Source organism: Rhinatrema bivittatum, chromosome 17 (genome assembly GCF_901001135.1).
Source record: "Rhinatrema bivittatum chromosome 17, aRhiBiv1.1, whole genome shotgun sequence".
Taxonomy (NCBI): domain Eukaryota; kingdom Metazoa; phylum Chordata; class Amphibia; order Gymnophiona; family Rhinatrematidae; genus Rhinatrema; species Rhinatrema bivittatum.
In genome coordinates, this window is record NC_042631.1 from 50,179,482 (window position 1) to 50,197,410 (window position 17,929).

At 47.4% G+C, this 17,929-nt stretch overlaps 1 protein-coding gene across 1 annotated transcript in view; it reads right to left on the reverse strand.

Moving 5' to 3' along the window:
• Nucleotides 1–17,929, reverse strand: part of LOC115079136 (adenylate cyclase type 10-like) — a 621,147-nt gene that overhangs the window by 179,958 nt on the left and 423,260 nt on the right. The window contains exons 24-26 of the mRNA XM_029582255.1: nt 12,046–12,225; nt 5,897–5,954; nt 5,460–5,676 (exon numbers count right to left, since the gene is read on the reverse strand). Of these exons, the coding sequence (XP_029438115.1) occupies nt 5,460–5,676; nt 5,897–5,954; nt 12,046–12,225 (455 nt within the window). The remainder of the gene's footprint in view (nt 1–5,459; nt 5,677–5,896; nt 5,955–12,045; nt 12,226–17,929) is intronic.

Sequence of the window (17,929 nt, forward strand, 5' to 3'; positions counted from 1 at the left end):
AGTTGTTTTTCCACCTCTAGGCTGCAGGAGCAGTGTACCCTTCTGGCAGTGGTGTCTATGGCCAAGGCCATATTGGCCATTGGTTAGCTACAGCTCTGCCTGATTTGAAATTATTCTCTGTTAGTGTATTATTTGTGTTGTAGAAAGGTGTGATCCTCTCCTGCTGGAAGTGTGCAATGCCTGTGGAAGCTGGGTCTGCAGGAGCTGAAGCCTTGATTGCTTGTGGTGTGTCTCCCTGAGTCCTTTGCCAGGGCTTCTGGGAGAAGTATGCAGATGAGCCTTCTGGTCCTATTCTGCTGGTCTCTGGAGAGAAACTGGAAAGCTTGAATGCTAATACATGAAATAAAGCTGTTGTATAGAAATGACGGCAGAAAAGGACTAAATGATCCACCCAGTCTGCCCAGCAAGCTTATGTCAGTATCTACTACACTGTGCAGGTTACCCTCATGCTTATCAGTGTCCCAGACTGTAAATGTCAGGGCCCATGGATGCTGTTTGAATCCAATTTCCCTTAACCCTTGTCATGGAAGCAGAGAGCTATGTTGAAGCTGCATCAAAAGTATCAGGCTTAGTGATTAAGAGTAGTAAAAGCCTCATCAGAAAGTTACCCCCATGTTTATTTGTTCCCCAAACCATAAACGTCAGGACCCTTGTTGGTTGCTGTCTGAATCCAATTCCCCTTTTCCCACTGCCATTGAAGCATAGAGCAATGATGCAGTTGCATTAACAGAATCAAGGCATATTTGTTAAGGGCAGTAACTGCCACATCAGCAAGTTATTCCCAGTTACTCTCATGCACTCTTTTCTTTATGTCCATCCTCTAGCCTTTAGGGATCCATAATGTTCATCTCATGCCCCTTTCAATTCCTTCAAAGTTTTCATCTTCACCACCTCCTTCGGAAGGTCATTCCAGACATTCACCACCCTCTCTGAGAAGAAATATTTCCTGACATTGGATCTGAGTCGTCCTCCCTGAAGTTTCATTTCATGATCCCTAATTCCATTGATTTCTTTCCAATGGAAAATGTTTAACGATTGTGGATCATTAAAACCTTTCAGGTACCCGAAGGTCTATATCACATCTCCCTGCACCTCCTCTCTTCCAAAGTATACATATTCAGATCCTTCAGCCTCTCCTCATAATTCTTCCAATGCTGACCTCTCACCATTTTGGTCGCTCTTCTTTGGACCACCTCCATCCTGACTTTATCCATTTTGAGATACAGGCATTAGTACTGAACACAGTACTACAGGTGAGGCCTCACCAAGAACTTGTACAAGGGCATTATCACCTCCTTTTTCTTACTGGTTATTCCTCTCTCTGTGCAGCCCAGCTTAGAGAGAGGAAATGACTACAAACAACTGGCTCTGAGAAGTGTATTTCAGAAATCTGTTAGCAAATCATGTCAGCAGTCTGTTACCACCTAAAATAACATAAGGGCCATAGAAAGGATGGAGTTGGATTCTACCTCTGAAACACACGCTGGCAAGGAAACTAGCCAAACCTTCTGTCATATCAGGAGTCATTGTTTAAACAATAATGGGATCTCAATCTGTGAACAGAAATCTACACTGCAATATTGCAAATCACCTCAATGAAGACCACGCCAAGATGGGCCACAGACACTGCCATAGCGATGACTTCATGAATCCTGAAATGCTCTCCTAGCGTCAAACCTGCCTGAGCATAACAGAATGCAATGTTACCAAATTATATAGTATTTATTTGGTAACAGCAATTACAGAATCAAAATAAACAAAATTCGTTTGATTCAAAATAAACAAAAAGTTGGGTGGACCATTTAAGGTGTTTGGTCCACTCCAGATATAAAGCAACAGTTCTTTTAAATGCAAATTGTGCAGAGCTTGTTTACCTCTATGAACATGTGGCTTGGTAGGATGATTGACTGGTGAAGTGGAAATTTACATCATCTTAGATAAATACTTGGGATGTGCATAAAGAACCACCACCTTATGAGGAAATTTAGTATAAAATGGATAAGTCACTGGAACCTGGACTCACTGACTCTGTAGGCAGTAGTAATTATCACCAAATATAAAGACCTTCCAGGTTAGAAATTTAAGCTCAAAAGAGTTGAGAGGCTCAAAAGGAGATTTCATCTCCTGGGTTAAAATCACACTGAGGTCTAAATTTGACTCCAAGGAGCCCTTTTTATAGGCTGAATGGAAAAATAGGAAGGTTCTCTGTTCCTGGGCCTCTTCTTGTATCCTGACTCTGAGGACGACAACCCTCGCCTTGATGATAAAGGATCACCAGTGGTTAGTATAGCTCCTCTGTGCTGAAGATGGTGTATTGAACTTCAAGGTTTTACTGAAGATGTCTGGTATGTCCAATCTTTACAGCTTGATGATGGTTCTGGACAACATCTAAGCCCAGGCAGCACATGCAGTTGATGTGATCATCGTGTATGGACATCATGCAACTGCAGCAAGGGCATCTTTGAAGTCACTTACTTTATCATCGGCCATGGTAAGGAAGGGTTGTTCTCTTGTTGTCATTTATCTGACCATGGTGAGAAAAATAGATAAGGTGGAATTAAAGTCCTAAATGCCCGAAACGGGAAGGCCAACTGAAACCAAATCAAAGCTACTCTGAAAATTTAGGGCTTAGTGGCTTACAACAAAATAGATAAAGCAACTTACGAAAGACTTGAAAATCCACTAAGGCAACTGCTAGGTAGAAGAGGAGGAAAATATGGCAAGTATGGTGGCAGGATCACACTGATCTAATTTTCTCTCTTGGAGCAGAGTTGCTTATCTGTAACAGGTGTAATCCTAGAACAGCAGGATGTTAGTCCTCACACATGGGTGATATCATCTGATGGAGCCCGGCACGGAATGTAGACCTCAAAGAATCTAGAGCTTTCAGCATGCCCTGAGCATGGGCAGCTGCAGTTGTCACTCTGCCTCCTAGGCAGAGTCCCTCAATCCATGATATAGCTAATACATGGAGCAACCAACATCCAGGGGAGGCAGGAGGGTATCGTGAAGACAAACATCCTCCTGTCTTAGGAGAACACCTGGTACAGGTAAGCAATTCTGTTTTCTCCTAGGACAAGCAGGATGGTAGTCCTCACACATGGGTGAATCCCTAGCTCTAGGTTGCCTGAGCATGACAAAGCTGGAAACCACACAGTGCTGGAGCACTACCTCCCTCCTTTGCTCGAGAGGCAACTGACCCACCAGGGGTGCAGGCTGGAGAAGAGTTGGATTCTACAAAGAAAGCCATAGAAAAGACTGAGACACAAACCCTCATGGGTATTAGGGATGCCTGAGGCAGAGGAGTGATACGAGTGCAAACAGAAGCAAACTCTGTATCATGGAAAACAGTACAGCAGGGTTCCTGATAAGTAAACCCCGTCGGATGAAGGGACAGCTCTGAGTTTCTCAGTGCTCCATAGTGGACACAACACAGGAGCCTTGAGGGCACGGACCACTGTGTATGGATGCACCAGCGCACCACGGTGCCTCAAATAAATGGCTAACCATGCACTCAATCATTAAGAGGCCAAAAACCCTAGCTACCCAAAGGCTGCAGAGTTCGATGGCCTCAGGAACGACAAGGGTGGGCAATGGTGAACCCAGTGTCTGACTTGTAAAGCTCAACATAGTTGAGGCGGTAATGAGGCATCAGTGGTTTGAAAGCCTCTACAGTGGCCCCATTCCTCGATGGCCTCGAGAGCATCAATGATATTGGGGCAGCATCGCATTGCGATGGCATTGAGGTCATGCTGGCACTGAGGCCATGTTGGTACTGAGGCACGCACTGAGGCCACGCACTTTGACAATCTAGTAGGGGGCAGTGGCATCAAGGATATGCACCTTGACGACAACGAGGGCTGCCACAGCATTGATGCTACACTCCTCAACAGCCCCGAGGTTGGCCATGCATGCACTTTGATGGATCAAGGGCATTGATAGTATAGAGGGCCCCGCGGACATTGATAGCACCCTGGGCATTGAGGGCCCAGCTGCATTGATGGTACTGTGGTCACCACAGCATTGAGTGCAGCAAGGTCACTGAGGCATCGAGTGCGGTAAGGGCACCATGGCGAGTCACTGAAGGCATCGGCACCGGCACTCGAAGGCACCATGGCAGAGGGCATCATGGCCTTGAGGGCACAAGTGTGCCACAACACGGCACCAAGGGCACCGCGACATCGATGGCATCATGGCCTCAAGAGCGTTGACCTATGCTGTACTCCACTCTCTTGATGGCCAAGCTGGTGCAATGGGACTCCAGTTCTACCAATGCCGATGGCACAAAAGGCCATTACTGCATTGTGGGCGGCTATGCACCTCGATGGCAATGAGGGTGACTCTGGACCTCAACTGCGTCAAGGGTGACCATGGTATCCAAAGATGGGCCCGGTCCCCAACGTGGTCCTAACATCGATGTGTCAGACGAATGATGATCTGGTCACAGCTGTGCATGGGCAACCATTCATAAGCATGGCACTGAGGTGCAGCAACAAGGTCCTAGCCCAGACGCCACTCACACTCTCTCCCAGGGAGACTGTATTGCCAAGGCTGGCAAGTGGAGGGGGGTGGGGGGCAACATCATCCAGGGCTCCTGCACGAGGAGACTAGTTCCTTGAGATGTGGGGAGGATGAGCTCTACCCCCCATAGGCATGGTCCTCGATCCTTCCACTGTCTGAATCCATTGATGCCGATCAATCGGTGAATCGCCATGGAACGTCAGCTCAGGTAGAACCCAGGCTCAGCGGCCTTAACGGATCACCGATAGACTGCATAAGTTAGCCGTGGAAAAAGAGAAAAAAACAGACAGAGCAAGGAGAGGACACAGATACAAAAACTGCAGGAGCAATTTTTTTTTTTTTTAACAGACTCTGCTAGGCTGCACAGGGAAAAGCCCACCATGCAGATGGCAGACAGTTGGGAAAAAGAGGAAAAATAAAAGAATAAAAGGGAAGAAAACAGCTTCAGCTCTAGAAAAAATCACTTACAAAAACTGTGAGAAGACAGTAAAGCTGAATACCGAGAGCACACGGCTTCTATGACCATACAGCTCTACAGAAAAAAAAAAAAGAGACTGAGGGACTCTGCCTGTGGGGGAGGGTGACTATAGCTGCACATGCTCAGTAGGGCATGCTGAAAGCTCTAGATTCTTTGAGATTAAAAGTTCTGTGCTGGGCTCCATCCGATGATGTCACCCATGTGTGAAGATTAGCATCCTGCTTTTCTTAGGAGAAAGGAAGTGTCTAATGTCATCCATTAAAAAAAAAAAAAGACTGAGGGGCCCCTGCACAGTGGCAATTACAGAAAATCCCATGAATGCCTGGAGTAACTTTCTTGACTTTTCCACAGCTTTCTAGAATGCTTGTCAGCGCCATCCAATGACATCACCCATAAGTGGCAGCATTATCCTTCGAGAAATAGCTATGATACAGGGCTTCCAAAGATAGCAGGTGCTTACCATGTAATTATTGGACAAATACAAGGCTGCAGCCGCTGTCTCCAGCAGATAGTACAAAGTTTTTGAGCGGTTTCCCACTGCTTTCCAATGCCTTGCAAGTGCAGATGTTACCGAATCCATGATGTACGCACATCTGCAGTCATTGGCCTCTACATAAGCCTTCTCCTTGTACTTCTGTAGTACCCAATCTAACTTCTCCAAAAATGTGGTCTCATTGCTGTTTAGAGAAAATGGAAATTGGGATTTAGTGATGCTATATTACCTGTAACCAATCTATATCCTACTCTGTCCCTACTTAACTTGAACATTGATCATACCCTGCCACTGCTCCTTGTAGTGATCAGAGTGTACCCTGCCACGTCTCCTGTATCCAGGCACCAAAGTGTACTCTGCCCCAGCTTCCAGTACCTTAGCACTGTACCCTGCCCCATTCTTACCTTGTTACTAAATCTGGCACCATCCTGTTACGACCGAATGTGCATGATATGGCCTGTTCTGAAAAAGAAAATTGTTTCTGCTTCAGTGAATCATTTGATTCCTATGAGAAAAAACTACTAATTATTCTATATACTGTATTGCCAGAGACCCAGATTAAATTCCTAGAATCAACTCAACCTCAGACTTGTGGGGGGACTAGGAGCTCTGCTGAGTCAGTGTTCATTGGAGGGAGAGTCCCAACTATCACTCAAGTACAACAAATACTGGCTTACTGATGTAAAGGAGTGCCCATTTTCTGCCCTTAGGAAAATGTCCCTGCTCCTTACAAGCATGCAGTATATGGCTTAAACTGCTCAGAGTGCTCTCGGTATGATAGGGGTCTCACTAGACCTTGCCTGCCTCTGATGTCAGTGTAGGGTCAGTGTACTAAAGAGCAGCACCAACTCTAATGGGAGGTGTGTTAGGAAAGTATAAAACCACTGCTCCCGCATGAAGCAGGAGGCAGTAGAGAGAATTCTAAGAACTGGGATCCTTTTGGAGTGGAACTCTTTTGCACAGAGAGACACCAGGAGCTTTTCCTTCACTGAGAAGACTCTGAAGTTTGAGAGCGAGGATTCTAAGTCCCTGGATATGCAGAAGTTGAAGAAGAGGGACCTGAGCCTGGGGGAAGAGTGTACTAGAAGGTGTTAGAGGAAGGACATACTGCCTGGGAAAGTCTACTAAAGTAAGTTTGATTCAGCTACAATCAGCTTGAGATACCAGAGAGAGAGAGAGAGAATGAGAAAAAGACATTGGTAAAAAAGATTACAGCTACCAAATAGGTACTGGAGGGCTCAGGGTGGAAAGGGTATCATCCAAAAGAGCTGAAAGGGACAGAATTTGATTTTTGTAACTTTGGACTTTGATTTCTGTAGTGCACAGTGGAACTGTGCATTGTTTTCGACTTTGATTTCCCTACCATTAATCAATAAAGATTTTTTATTTTGAACAGCAGCATTGGTGTGGAGAATGCAAATGTCTGGATTGGTGAATAAGAAGAGCTCCTGAGCATACTAAACCCTAAGGGCCTTGAAAAGAGTGAACTTCCCCCCCTATGTGGGAACCCGGGAGGTCCTTACCTGCTAATTTTCGTTCCTGTAGAACCACAGATCATTCCAGACTCCTGGGTTTTGCCTCCCCTCCAGTAAATTCCACGAAGGACACAGGGCATGGACCGGAGGTCTCAGGTGTTTGACACCTTTCAAAAAGTGGACAATGTCCGGATGTGATGCTAGAGGTGTTCCATCCAAATGCCCAATGAGCGAACCAAGGGCTGCTACCTGAACCCGAAGAGAATTGTAAGCCAAACCCTTGCCGAGCCCGCTCTGCAGGAAAGAGAATCTGAGCCACAGACGCACGACGAGGAGCAATTCTCCCGGAGACACACAAGGAATCAAAAACCTTCCATATTCGTACATAAGAAATGGAGGTGGAAGTCTTCCTGGCCTGCAAAAGCGTGGAAATGACTTCCTCTGGATAGCTTCTTTTTCTCAGCAGAGAGAATAGGAAAGGGGGAGGAGTGGCTCTTTATGTCAGAAACAATATCCAAGCATGTGAGCTGCAAGGAAGATGGGGCAATGAAGAAGCTCTATGGGCCAACCTAAAAAAAGATGGGGCATCCATTTTTATTGGAGTGGTTTACAGGCCTCCAAACCAAAAGGAAGAGATGGACAGAGATCTGGTTGAAGACATCCAAAAGATATGAAAGAAGGGAGAATTGGAGACTTTAATATGCAAGATGTAGACTGGAGAATCCCATCTGCAGAATCTAATAATAGTAGAAAAATAGTGGATGCCCTGCAAGTAGCTTTGTTCAAACAAATGGTAATGGAACCCACGAGAGAAGGAGCTATACTCGATTTAGTGCTCACTAATGCAGATAATGTCTCTGATCACTGGTGCTGAGGTGGGCACCCACCTCAGCACCAGTGATCATCAAACAGTATGGTTTAATATCACAAAAAGGATATGGAAAAGAAGCCCAAAGACCCGAGTTTTGCAGTTCAAAAACACGGACTTTGATGAAATGGGGAAGTATGTATTTATTTATTTATTTATTTATTTATTTAAAAACTTTTCTATACCGTCGTTTAGTAGTATACCATCACAACAGATAGGCACATAAATAAGTCTGGTTAGGATTATAAATTATATTATAAGTACCTGGAGAAAGAACTAAAATGCTGGGAGAACGAAAGAGATGTGGATCAACAGTGGACCAATCTAAAAGGGGCAGTTACCAAGGCAACTAATGTATATGTTAGAAAAGCAAAAGAAAAGTGAAACCTATCTGGTTCTCCAAGGAGGTGGCTGGCAAAATAAAGGCTAAAAGAACAGCGTTCAAGAAATATAAAGGATCCCAAAGGGAGGAGCACAAAGAAGAATATCTGGTAGAACTGAGGAAGACAAAGAAAGTAATCAAGACAGCAAAAATTCAAGCGGAAGAAAGGATTGCCAAAGAGGTAAAGAGAGATGACAAAACATTTTTCAAATACATAAGAGAAAGGAGAAAAGTTCAAAGTGGTATAGTGAAATTGAAAGGTGGAAAGGATCAATGTGTGGCGAAAGATGAAGAAATGGCAGAAATATTAAATGAATACTTCAGTTCTGTGTTCATTAAAGAGGACCCTGGAGAAGGACCGTTGCTAGTTAACAAGAAACTGGAGGGGAGTGGAGTAGATGTAACTCCATTTACAGTAGAGAATGTATGGGAAGAGCTGGGGAAACTGAAAATGGACAAAGCCATGGGGCCTGATGAAGTTCACCCCAGGATACTGAGGGAGCTCAGAGATGTGCTGGCGGGTCCGCTATGTGATAGAGATGTGAATCGTGTGATCGATCATCTTAACGATCGATTTTGGCTGGGGGGGGGGGGGGGGGGGGGAGGGAATCTGATCGTCGCGGTTTTGTTTTTTTTAAAAATCGTTTAAATCGTAAATCGGGGGAGGGCGGGAAAACCAGCACACTAAAAAAACCCTAAAACCCACCCCGACCCTTTAAAATAAATCCCCCACCCTCCCGAACCCCCCCAAAATGTTTTAAATTACCTGGGGTCCAGTGGGGGGGAGTCCCGGTGTGATCTTCCACTCTCGGGCCACGGCTGCGTTAATAGAAATGGCGCCGGCGCTACCTTTGCCCTGTCATATGACAGGGCAAAGGTAGCGCCGGCATCATTTTGGCTCCTGTCCCCCAACGTCACGAGCGCAGGAGATCGCTCCTGGACCCCCGCTGGACCCCCAGGGACTTTTGGCCAGTTTGGGGGGGCCTCCTGACCCCCACAAGACTTGCCAAAAGTCCAGCGTGGGTCCGGACTCCTGCACTCGGGCCGTATTGCAAAATGGCGCCGGCCGTATGGCCATTTTGCAATACAGCAATACGACCCGAGTGCAGGAGGTCGCTCGATGTCATCTATTTGGATTTCAGCAAACCTTTTGATATGGTCCCTCACAGGAGACGTGAATAAAATGAGAAGCTTAGGAGTGAGTGCCGAGGTGGTGGCCTGGATTGCAAACTGGTTGATGGACAGAAGACAATGTGTGATGGTAAATGGAACTCTCTCTGAAGAAAGAGCGGTTTTAAGCGGTGTACCGCAAGGATCGGTGTTGGGACCGGTCCTGTTCAATATCTTTGTGAGCGACATTGCGGACGGGATAGAAGGTAAGATTTGTCTTTTTGCGGACGACACTAAGATCTGCAACAGAGTGGACACGCCGGAAGGAGTGGAGAGAATGAGATGGGATTTAAGGAAGCTGAAAGAGTGGTCGAAGATATGGCAGCTGAGATTCAATGCCAAGAAGTGCAGAGCCATGCATATGGGGAGTGGAAATCCGAATGAACTGTATTCGATGGGGGGGGGGGGGGGGGGGGGGGGGGGGGGGGGGGGAGAGAGGCTAATGTGCACGCAGCAGGAGAGACACCTTGGGGTGATAGTGTCTAATGATCTGAAGTCGGCGATACAACCTCTGCATCCGAAACAGAATCTGTATTAAAGAAAATCAAACCCTCATCCCATCCATCTGACACCATTCCTACCAAACTCCTACTTACCATACCAAACATAATAGCAAAACGCCTGGCCGAAATCATCAATTGCTTCCTAACACAAGGCTGCATCCCTTCAACCCTAAAACAAGCTATTGTCAAACCGATACCCAACCTCGACCACAATGACCTCTCCAATTTCAGATCCATCTCAAACCTGCCTTTTATAGCCCAAATCATCGAAAAACTAGTCAATCTCCGACTTTCTGAATACCTGGACAACCACAATATTCTGTCCCCATCACAATTCGGGTTCCGTAAATACTACAGCACGGAAACTCTAATATCTCTAACCGACACCATCCTTAAAGGTATGGACAAGGGTCACTCCCACCTCCTAGCAATGCTTGACATCTCATTGGCCTTCAAATCTCATCAACCACAAATCCTATTGAAACTACTCGCCGACATCGGCATTACAGGAACAGCATTACTCTGGCTCAAATCCTACCTGGAAAACAGACAATTCAAAGTCAAACTGGGAAATAACAAATCTGTCCCAATCATACTAAACCGTGGTGCTCCCCAAGGTTCTGCCTTATCTTCTACCCTCTTCAACAACTACATGCTTCCCCTCTGCAATCTCCTAACAAACCTAGGCATCACCCATTACTTATACGCAGATGATGTACACATTCTCATCCCCATCACTGACTCCATACCTCCCTTCATATTACCAGCAGTTTGGCAATCAGAGACAGAGACAGAAAGCAGAAAGCATAAAATGAATGTGGTCCTAGTTTGTTTTTGCATCTTTTTTTGTTTGTATTAGCATATTTTCTTCTCATAATTGATCCTGATGGTAGAAATGCATTTCCTATGAGGACACTTTATACCTGTAATTATAGCATTAACTTATATTTAGTTTGAGTAAAAAATTTACAAAAAAAAAGGACAAACAAACTTCTAGAAGTGTCCTGTTCTACCTAGATTGGGTGTGGCTGTCTCAGATCTTAAGATCTGGGACAACTGCCTCTCCTCTGTCAAACACCTCCTCTCAAACATGAATCTAGCTCTAAACACCAACAAAACAGTAATACTCGTCATAACTCCCAATACCTCCATTTCTCTCACGTCGCCCCCTCCCTTACCCTTCCCAACACAAGCACGAAATCTAGGCATCACTTTCGATGACCATTTGAACTTAAAAACCTTCATTAAACACACATTAAAAGATTGCTATTTCAAGCTCCGCGTATTAAAGAAATTAATACCCCTCCTACATATGAATGACTTTCGAACTGTCCTACAGACCATCATCTTTTCCAAAACCGATTACTGCAACGCCCTCTTCTTAGGCTGCTCAGCCTCCACCATCAAACCCCTCAACAGCTACAGAATGCTACAGCCAGAATACTCACTAACACATGGAAAAAAGACCACATCACCCCCACTCTAAAAAACTTACACTGGCTCCCTATCTCCTCAAGAATCCTATACAAAATCCTATCCCTCATGCACAAAACACTATTCAGTGAAGACATACACTGCAAAACTCCTCCATGAAGCTGCTGCTACCATGGGCTGTTTGGATTTTGAGTTTACTTTTGAGAAGGAAGGAACTTTTCTGTTCAGCTTCTGTTGGAACACCCGTACTGTGTCTAGTTTCATCACTGGCATTTATAAAAGGACAAATAGCTAATGCCTAGGGCTCAGAAGCTGATCCTTCCCACTGTTCCTCAGAGAAGAGATTTAAAAGATGTTTTGGACCCATAGATGTATCCCCTGTATTTAAAGTATACCCTGTATTTCACTGAGGAGTCCCCTAGCATAGGGGAAAAATGATGGAGTCTGCATGGCTGTGACAATTATCCATGCCAGAAATACTCCTTCCTGCTCAAGTTAAGAATAAATAGGTCGGAGGGCTCCTGGATGGGAATAAAGGGAGTATATATACCTGGGAGGCAGATCTATCAGTAGAGTTGATAGCAGAAGTATCATATATCAGTATTTATTGCCCCAAATATCTGCTTTAATGACTCATATTCCAATAAAGCTCCCCAAATATTCCCTTGCCTGGTAAATCAAGCCCAATGTGACTTCATGAAACTCATCCTTTTGACAGCACCTTGGAATTCCATCTTTTCATTGTCATGGGATTGCTGTACTGGACTTGATGAAGACTTTGGAATCCCTGGTGCATTCTGGCCCTCTGTCAAGTCTTCTGGATCTTTCTCACTCTCTTTTGTGGTCTCAGACTCCGTCTCACTTTCTGAAGAGCTTAGGCTGTATACTGCAGACTTTGCTTCTGTTACATTTCAAAGAAATAAAAAAAACCCAAACAATTTTAACTAACAAGAATACAATTTTGAAACTTCCTGATTCCCTTCCCTTTGAATAGATGATGTGATTCTGAATGTGGCACTTGTGGCCAATTCTTCTGACACTCAAGAGTATACCCTAAAATAAATAAAGGAACACCCACTAGACTGGTATATTCACATATTTTCCCCTTCATGAGCTTCAGACAAGTTCCCTGTTACTGTCCAGTTTCTTAAGTAGCAGACAAAAAGCAGAAAGCATAATATGAATGTGGTCCTAGTTTGTTTTTGCATCTTTTTTTATTTGTATTAGCATATTTTCTTCTCATAATTGATCCTGATGGTAGAAATGCATTTCCTATGAGGACACTTTATACCTGCAATTGGAGAGATTACTTACCTGATAATCTCGTTTTCTTTGGTGTAGGCCAGAGCTTTCCAAAGTGTGTGTCGCAACACTTTAGTGTGTTGCCTGCAGTGTGCCGCACAAGCCTGGTGCACGTGACACACCGGCAAGTGGGAGCCAATGTGGCCGCCGGTGGACCTCATCCCACTGGCGGCTGAGCAGTGAAGTTTTGCTCGGCTGGACTGTGCCGAGGTCGCACAGCAGGAAGATCGGAAGGGCCGTGGTGAAGCTCACGTCACCACGGCCCGAAGAAAAAGTCACGTCTAAACGTGCAGGTGCTCCTCCTACTTCCTGCCCACGCGGCCCCGGAAGACAAATGTTGCCGGAGCCGCATGGGCAGGAAGGAGGTGGAGCATCTGCCACGTGCAGAAGAGGAGCAGCGGACTGAGAAGAGGAGGAGGCCCGGTAGCAGGGTCCCCACTGCTGCGGATCAGCCCGCGAAGATCAGGGCCGCTGCTGCCGCGGATCGGCCCGTGAAGATCAGAGCCGCTGCAGAGCCCATCCTGCAGCGACCCGTGAAGAGGAGGCCCAGAGGTAAGAGAGAGGCTGAGGGCCCGTAGAGTGCGTGTATGAGATGAGTTGAGAGATTGTGTGTCTGTGCGTGTATGAGAGATTGTGTGCGTGTATGAGATGAGTTGAGAGATTGTGTATGGGAGTGAGGACCTGAATGTTTGCAGAGACAGCATGTGAGAGCCTGTGTGTGTGTGAGAGAGACAGCATGTGACAGTGAGAGCCTGTGTGTATGAATGATTTTATGAGAGAGAGCATGTGACAGTGAGAGCCTGTGCTTGAGCAAGACATCATGTGGGAGTGAGAGAGAGCCTGGGTGTGTGAGAGTCAGACAGCATGTGCAAGAGAGAGACTGTATGAATGATTGTATGAGAGAGAGCATGTGCGAATGAGAGCCTGTGTGTGTGTGTGTGTGAGAGAGAAAGCATATGAGAATGAGAACCTGACTGTATGTTTGAGGGAAGAAGATAGATGGAGAGAAAAGAAATAGAAAAAAAGACAATATGAAAGGAATTGGCAAAAAAATAAGAAAGGGGAGGTGGAACAAAAAGGCCTGTGACCAACCGATTAGAAAACTAAGATCAGACAGCAAAGGTAAAAAAAAAAAAAAAAAATTACTTTTTACTGATTGGCACATGTAATCTTTGGAAATGTGCAAGAGTAGCACTTTCTCTATGTGGATCTTACAATGTACGAGATCAACATGGAGGAAGTGGAAACCCACGGGGCCTGCACAGAGGAGGCAGCAGAATGGGCTTCAGTGCCAATAGCAGCAATTAGCGCCTCCCCAATAGCCATGTGGCATCAGTGACAGTGGCAGCAGAGGAATGAGAGAGGCTCTGAGGTTGCTGGCAAAAGAAAGAGAGGGGGTCTGCCTTTAGTGTGCATGTGTATGAATGGGAGTCTGCCTGGGGGTGTATGTGTGTGAATGCATGGGTGCCTGCCTGAGGGTGTGTCTGTGTATGAGAATGAATGGGTGTCTTCCTGGGGTTTGTATGTGTGAGAATAGGTGCCTGCCTGTGTGTGGTGTATGTGTGTGTGTGAGAATGAATGTGTGCATGCCTGGGGGATGATGAGTAAGTGGTGTGAAAATGAATGGGAGCCTGCCTGGGGGTCAGTTTCAGTGTGTGAGAATGACTGGGAGCTTGCCTGGGTGTGTGTGTTTGTGTGTATGTGAGGGAGCCAGAGAGAGTGAGAGCATGAGTGTGTATGAGAAAATCCAGGGGAGTAAGAGTTTGTGTGGGGGGTGTGTGTGGAAGGGGAGAGAGTGTCTTAGAGCCTGAGAGTGTGTCAGTGTCTGTGAGAGCGAGAGGTTATGGTGGGTATAAGAGCATGAATGTGTATGTATGTGACAGTGTATGCGTGAGAGAAAATGGACATGTGAGTATGTGTGAGAGAGAGAGGATAACTTCCTAATCCTCGACAATATCAGGGTGACTGGAAATTAAGAGCTCCCACGTCTGGACAGCAGGGGCTTTTTAAAATCTTTATTAGTTTTAATTATTGGGTGTTATTTGATATATGTGCTGTTTTGAAATATTTTATTGGTGTTTGGGAAATTGTAAAAAATGTATATGATTTTAATTAATAGAAATTCTATTTATCAGTAGTTTTAAAATATTCTTTTATTAGTATGGTTTTACTATTATAACTGATGCTTTATGTTTCTTGATTTTATTTGTCTTATGAGGAATGGTGGTTCTGTTTTTCCATTGTTAATACACAGAGTCTGGTTAGTTTTTGTCTAATTTGTGCTCCTTTATTTTGTATTCTGTATTTGGTGAGGGTCTGTCTCTGCTCCTTGTGTGTGTGACCATGATGAGAGATTCTGCTAGCATAGGGATCTATAGCAATCTGGTTTGTTTTGTTTCCTCAGTAGGGGGTGTATTGGTATTCTAGGACCCAGTGTAATATTTACCCTTGCTTTTTCACAGGTACGGTTATTGTTGTTTGAGTCCTTGGTGTTATTACTGTTATGTTACGATGGGATTGCAGTATAGATTTTTAGTGTCTTTTTTGCGGGGGTTTTGTGTTAGTTCACAATGTGCCTGGCAGTGAAAGTGTTTGTGCTGCTGTTACTGTGAGGTGACACCAGAATTTGAAAATATCTTTTAGTATGATGAGCTGTAAGGGAAACATCCAAGCTCCATTGTTTGGGGGAATTTCAGTGGATGCACAGAGTTACAGAACTGGAGGTGCAGGATTTATATTGACATTCTGTCCCTTCCTATAAATTCCAGACTTCACTCTCATAGCCATATAGAATTAGTTGAATGAGGCTATCAAATAATTTTATATTGTGAAACTGGCCAGATTTTTTAAATTACGCAGATGTTACTCTTGGGCTCCGGTCAGGAGTCGTGAACACCACCCAGCAGGGTGGCTCCAGGTGGAGAGAGACAGGAATGGCTAGAAACAGTGTCTGGTACCAGGCTGGGTCAGGGCAGGCAGCAAGTAGCAGTGTCTGGGTCCAGGCTGGGTCAGGGCAGGCGGCAAGTAGCAGTGTCTGGGTCCAGGCTGGGTCAGGGCAGGCGGCAAGTAGCAGTGTCTGGGTTCAGGCTGGGTCAGGGCAGGCGGCAAGTAGCAGTGTCTGGGTCTAGGCTGGGTCAGGCAGGCGGCAAGTAGCAGTGTCTGGGTTCAGGCTGGGTCAGGGCAAGGCAGGTCAGAAGGCCCGTAGGCCACACACACACAGAAGGCCCGTAGGCCACACACAGTAAGCAGGGCAAGGCAGGTCAGAAGGCCCGTAGGCCACACACACACAGAAGGCCCGTAGGCCACACACAGTAAGCAGGGCAAGGCAGGTCAGAAGGCCCGTAGGCCACACACACACAGAAGGCCCGTAGGCCACACACCGTAAGCAGGGCAAGGCAGGTCAGAAGGCCCGTAGGCCACACACCGTAAGCAGGGCAAGGCAGAGAAGGCCCGTAGGCCACACACACACACAGAAGGCCTGTAGGCCACACACCGTAAGCAGGGCAAGGCAGAGAAGGCCCGTAGGCCACACACACACACCGAAGGCCCGTAGGCCACACACCGTAAGCAGGGCAAGGCAGGTCAGAAGGCCCGTAGGCCAAAAACACACAGAAGGCCTGTAGGCCACACAAAGCAAGGCAAGACAAGGCAAGGAATAAAGCCCGAAGGCCGCGCAAGGCAAGGCAAGGCAAGGCAAGGAATAAGGCCCGAAGGCTGCGCAAGGCAAGGCAAGGCAAGGAATAAGGCCCGAAGGCCGCGCAAGGCAAGGCAAGGCAAGGAATAAGGCCCGAAGGCCGCACAAGGCAAGGCAAGGCAAGGAATAAGGAATAAGGCCCGAAGGCTGCGCAAGGCAAGGGAAGGTCCAGGGACCAAATGCACAGCAAGCAAGGAAGGCTAGAGCAGGGAGCCCAGGCGAGCTCGATGCCGAAGCCCTGAGGGAACTGTCAGGCAGGGTTATAAGGGACAGCCCAGAACATAGAGAGGAGAAGGGAGATGGACTGGGCCTGTCAGGAGATCCAGCTCTAGAGGGACCCCTGGTGGTGAGGCGGTTGCACAGCAGCCATAGCCGTTACAGTACCCCCCCTCCTCAAGGCCTCCCCCTCCTCCTGGATCCCATCTGTGCAGGAGGTAATCAATAATAACGTGAGACCACTCCGGGGGTGATGCGGCAGGTTCAACTCCTTCCCGAGGCAGTAAGGCAGTCCATAACCCCACCTGGGGTGATAAGGCAGACACAACCCCAACCTGGGGCAGCAAAATAGTCCATAACCCCTCCTGGGACAAGGCGGCAGGGTTAGACCCCTCCTGGGGTAGCAGAGGCGGTGCAGATTTCCATAACCCCTCCTGGGGTGACAAGGGGAACACAAACCCCACCTGGGGCCGAGAAATAGTCCGTAACCCTTCTTGAGGCGACAGTAGGGCCGGTCCGGGCCCTTCCAAGGTCGGCATCAGGATCGGTACAGACCCCTCCAAGGGCGGCAGCTGGACCAGTACAGCAGGCTCAGATAGTTGAGTAACAAAGTCAGTTGGCAGGCCCGGTTTGGACCCCTCCGGGGGCGGTAGCAGGACCGGTACGGACCCCTCCAGGGGCAGCAGCAGGACCGGTACGGACTCCTCTCGGGGAGGCAGCTGGACCGGTACGGACCCCTCCAGGGGCAGCAGCTGGACCGGTACAGCAGGCTCAGATAGTTGAGTAACAAAGTCTGTTGGCAGGCTCGGTTCGGACCCCTCCGGGGGCAGCAGCAGGACCGGTATGGACCCCTCCAGGGATGGCAGCAGGACCGGTTCAGCAGACTCAGATGGCTGAGTCAGGAAGTCTGTCAATAGGACTGGTTTGGACCCCTCCGGGGATGGCAGCAGGCCCGGTTCGGACCCCTCCAGGGACGGCAGCAGGACCGGCTCGAGCCCTTCCGGGGGCGGCAGCAGGACCGGCTCGGACCCCTCCGAGGACGGCAGCAGGACCGGTTCGGCAGGCTCAGATGGCTGAGTCAGAAAGTCTGTCAGTAGGACCGGTTCGGACCCCTCCAGGGCGGCAGCAGGACCAGTTCGAGCCCCTCCAGGGGCGGCAGCAGGACTGGATCAGCAGGCTCAGATGGCTGAGTCAGAAAGTCTTCAGCAGGACCGGTGCGGACCTCTCCGAGGACGGCAGCAGGGCCGGTTCGGACCCCTCCGAGGACGGCAGCAGGGCCGGTTCAGCAGGCTCGGATGGCTGAGTCAGAAAGTCTGTCAGTAGGACCGGTTCGGACCCCTCCAGGGGTGGCAGCAGGACCGGTTCGAGCCCCTCCAGGGGCGGCAGCAGGATC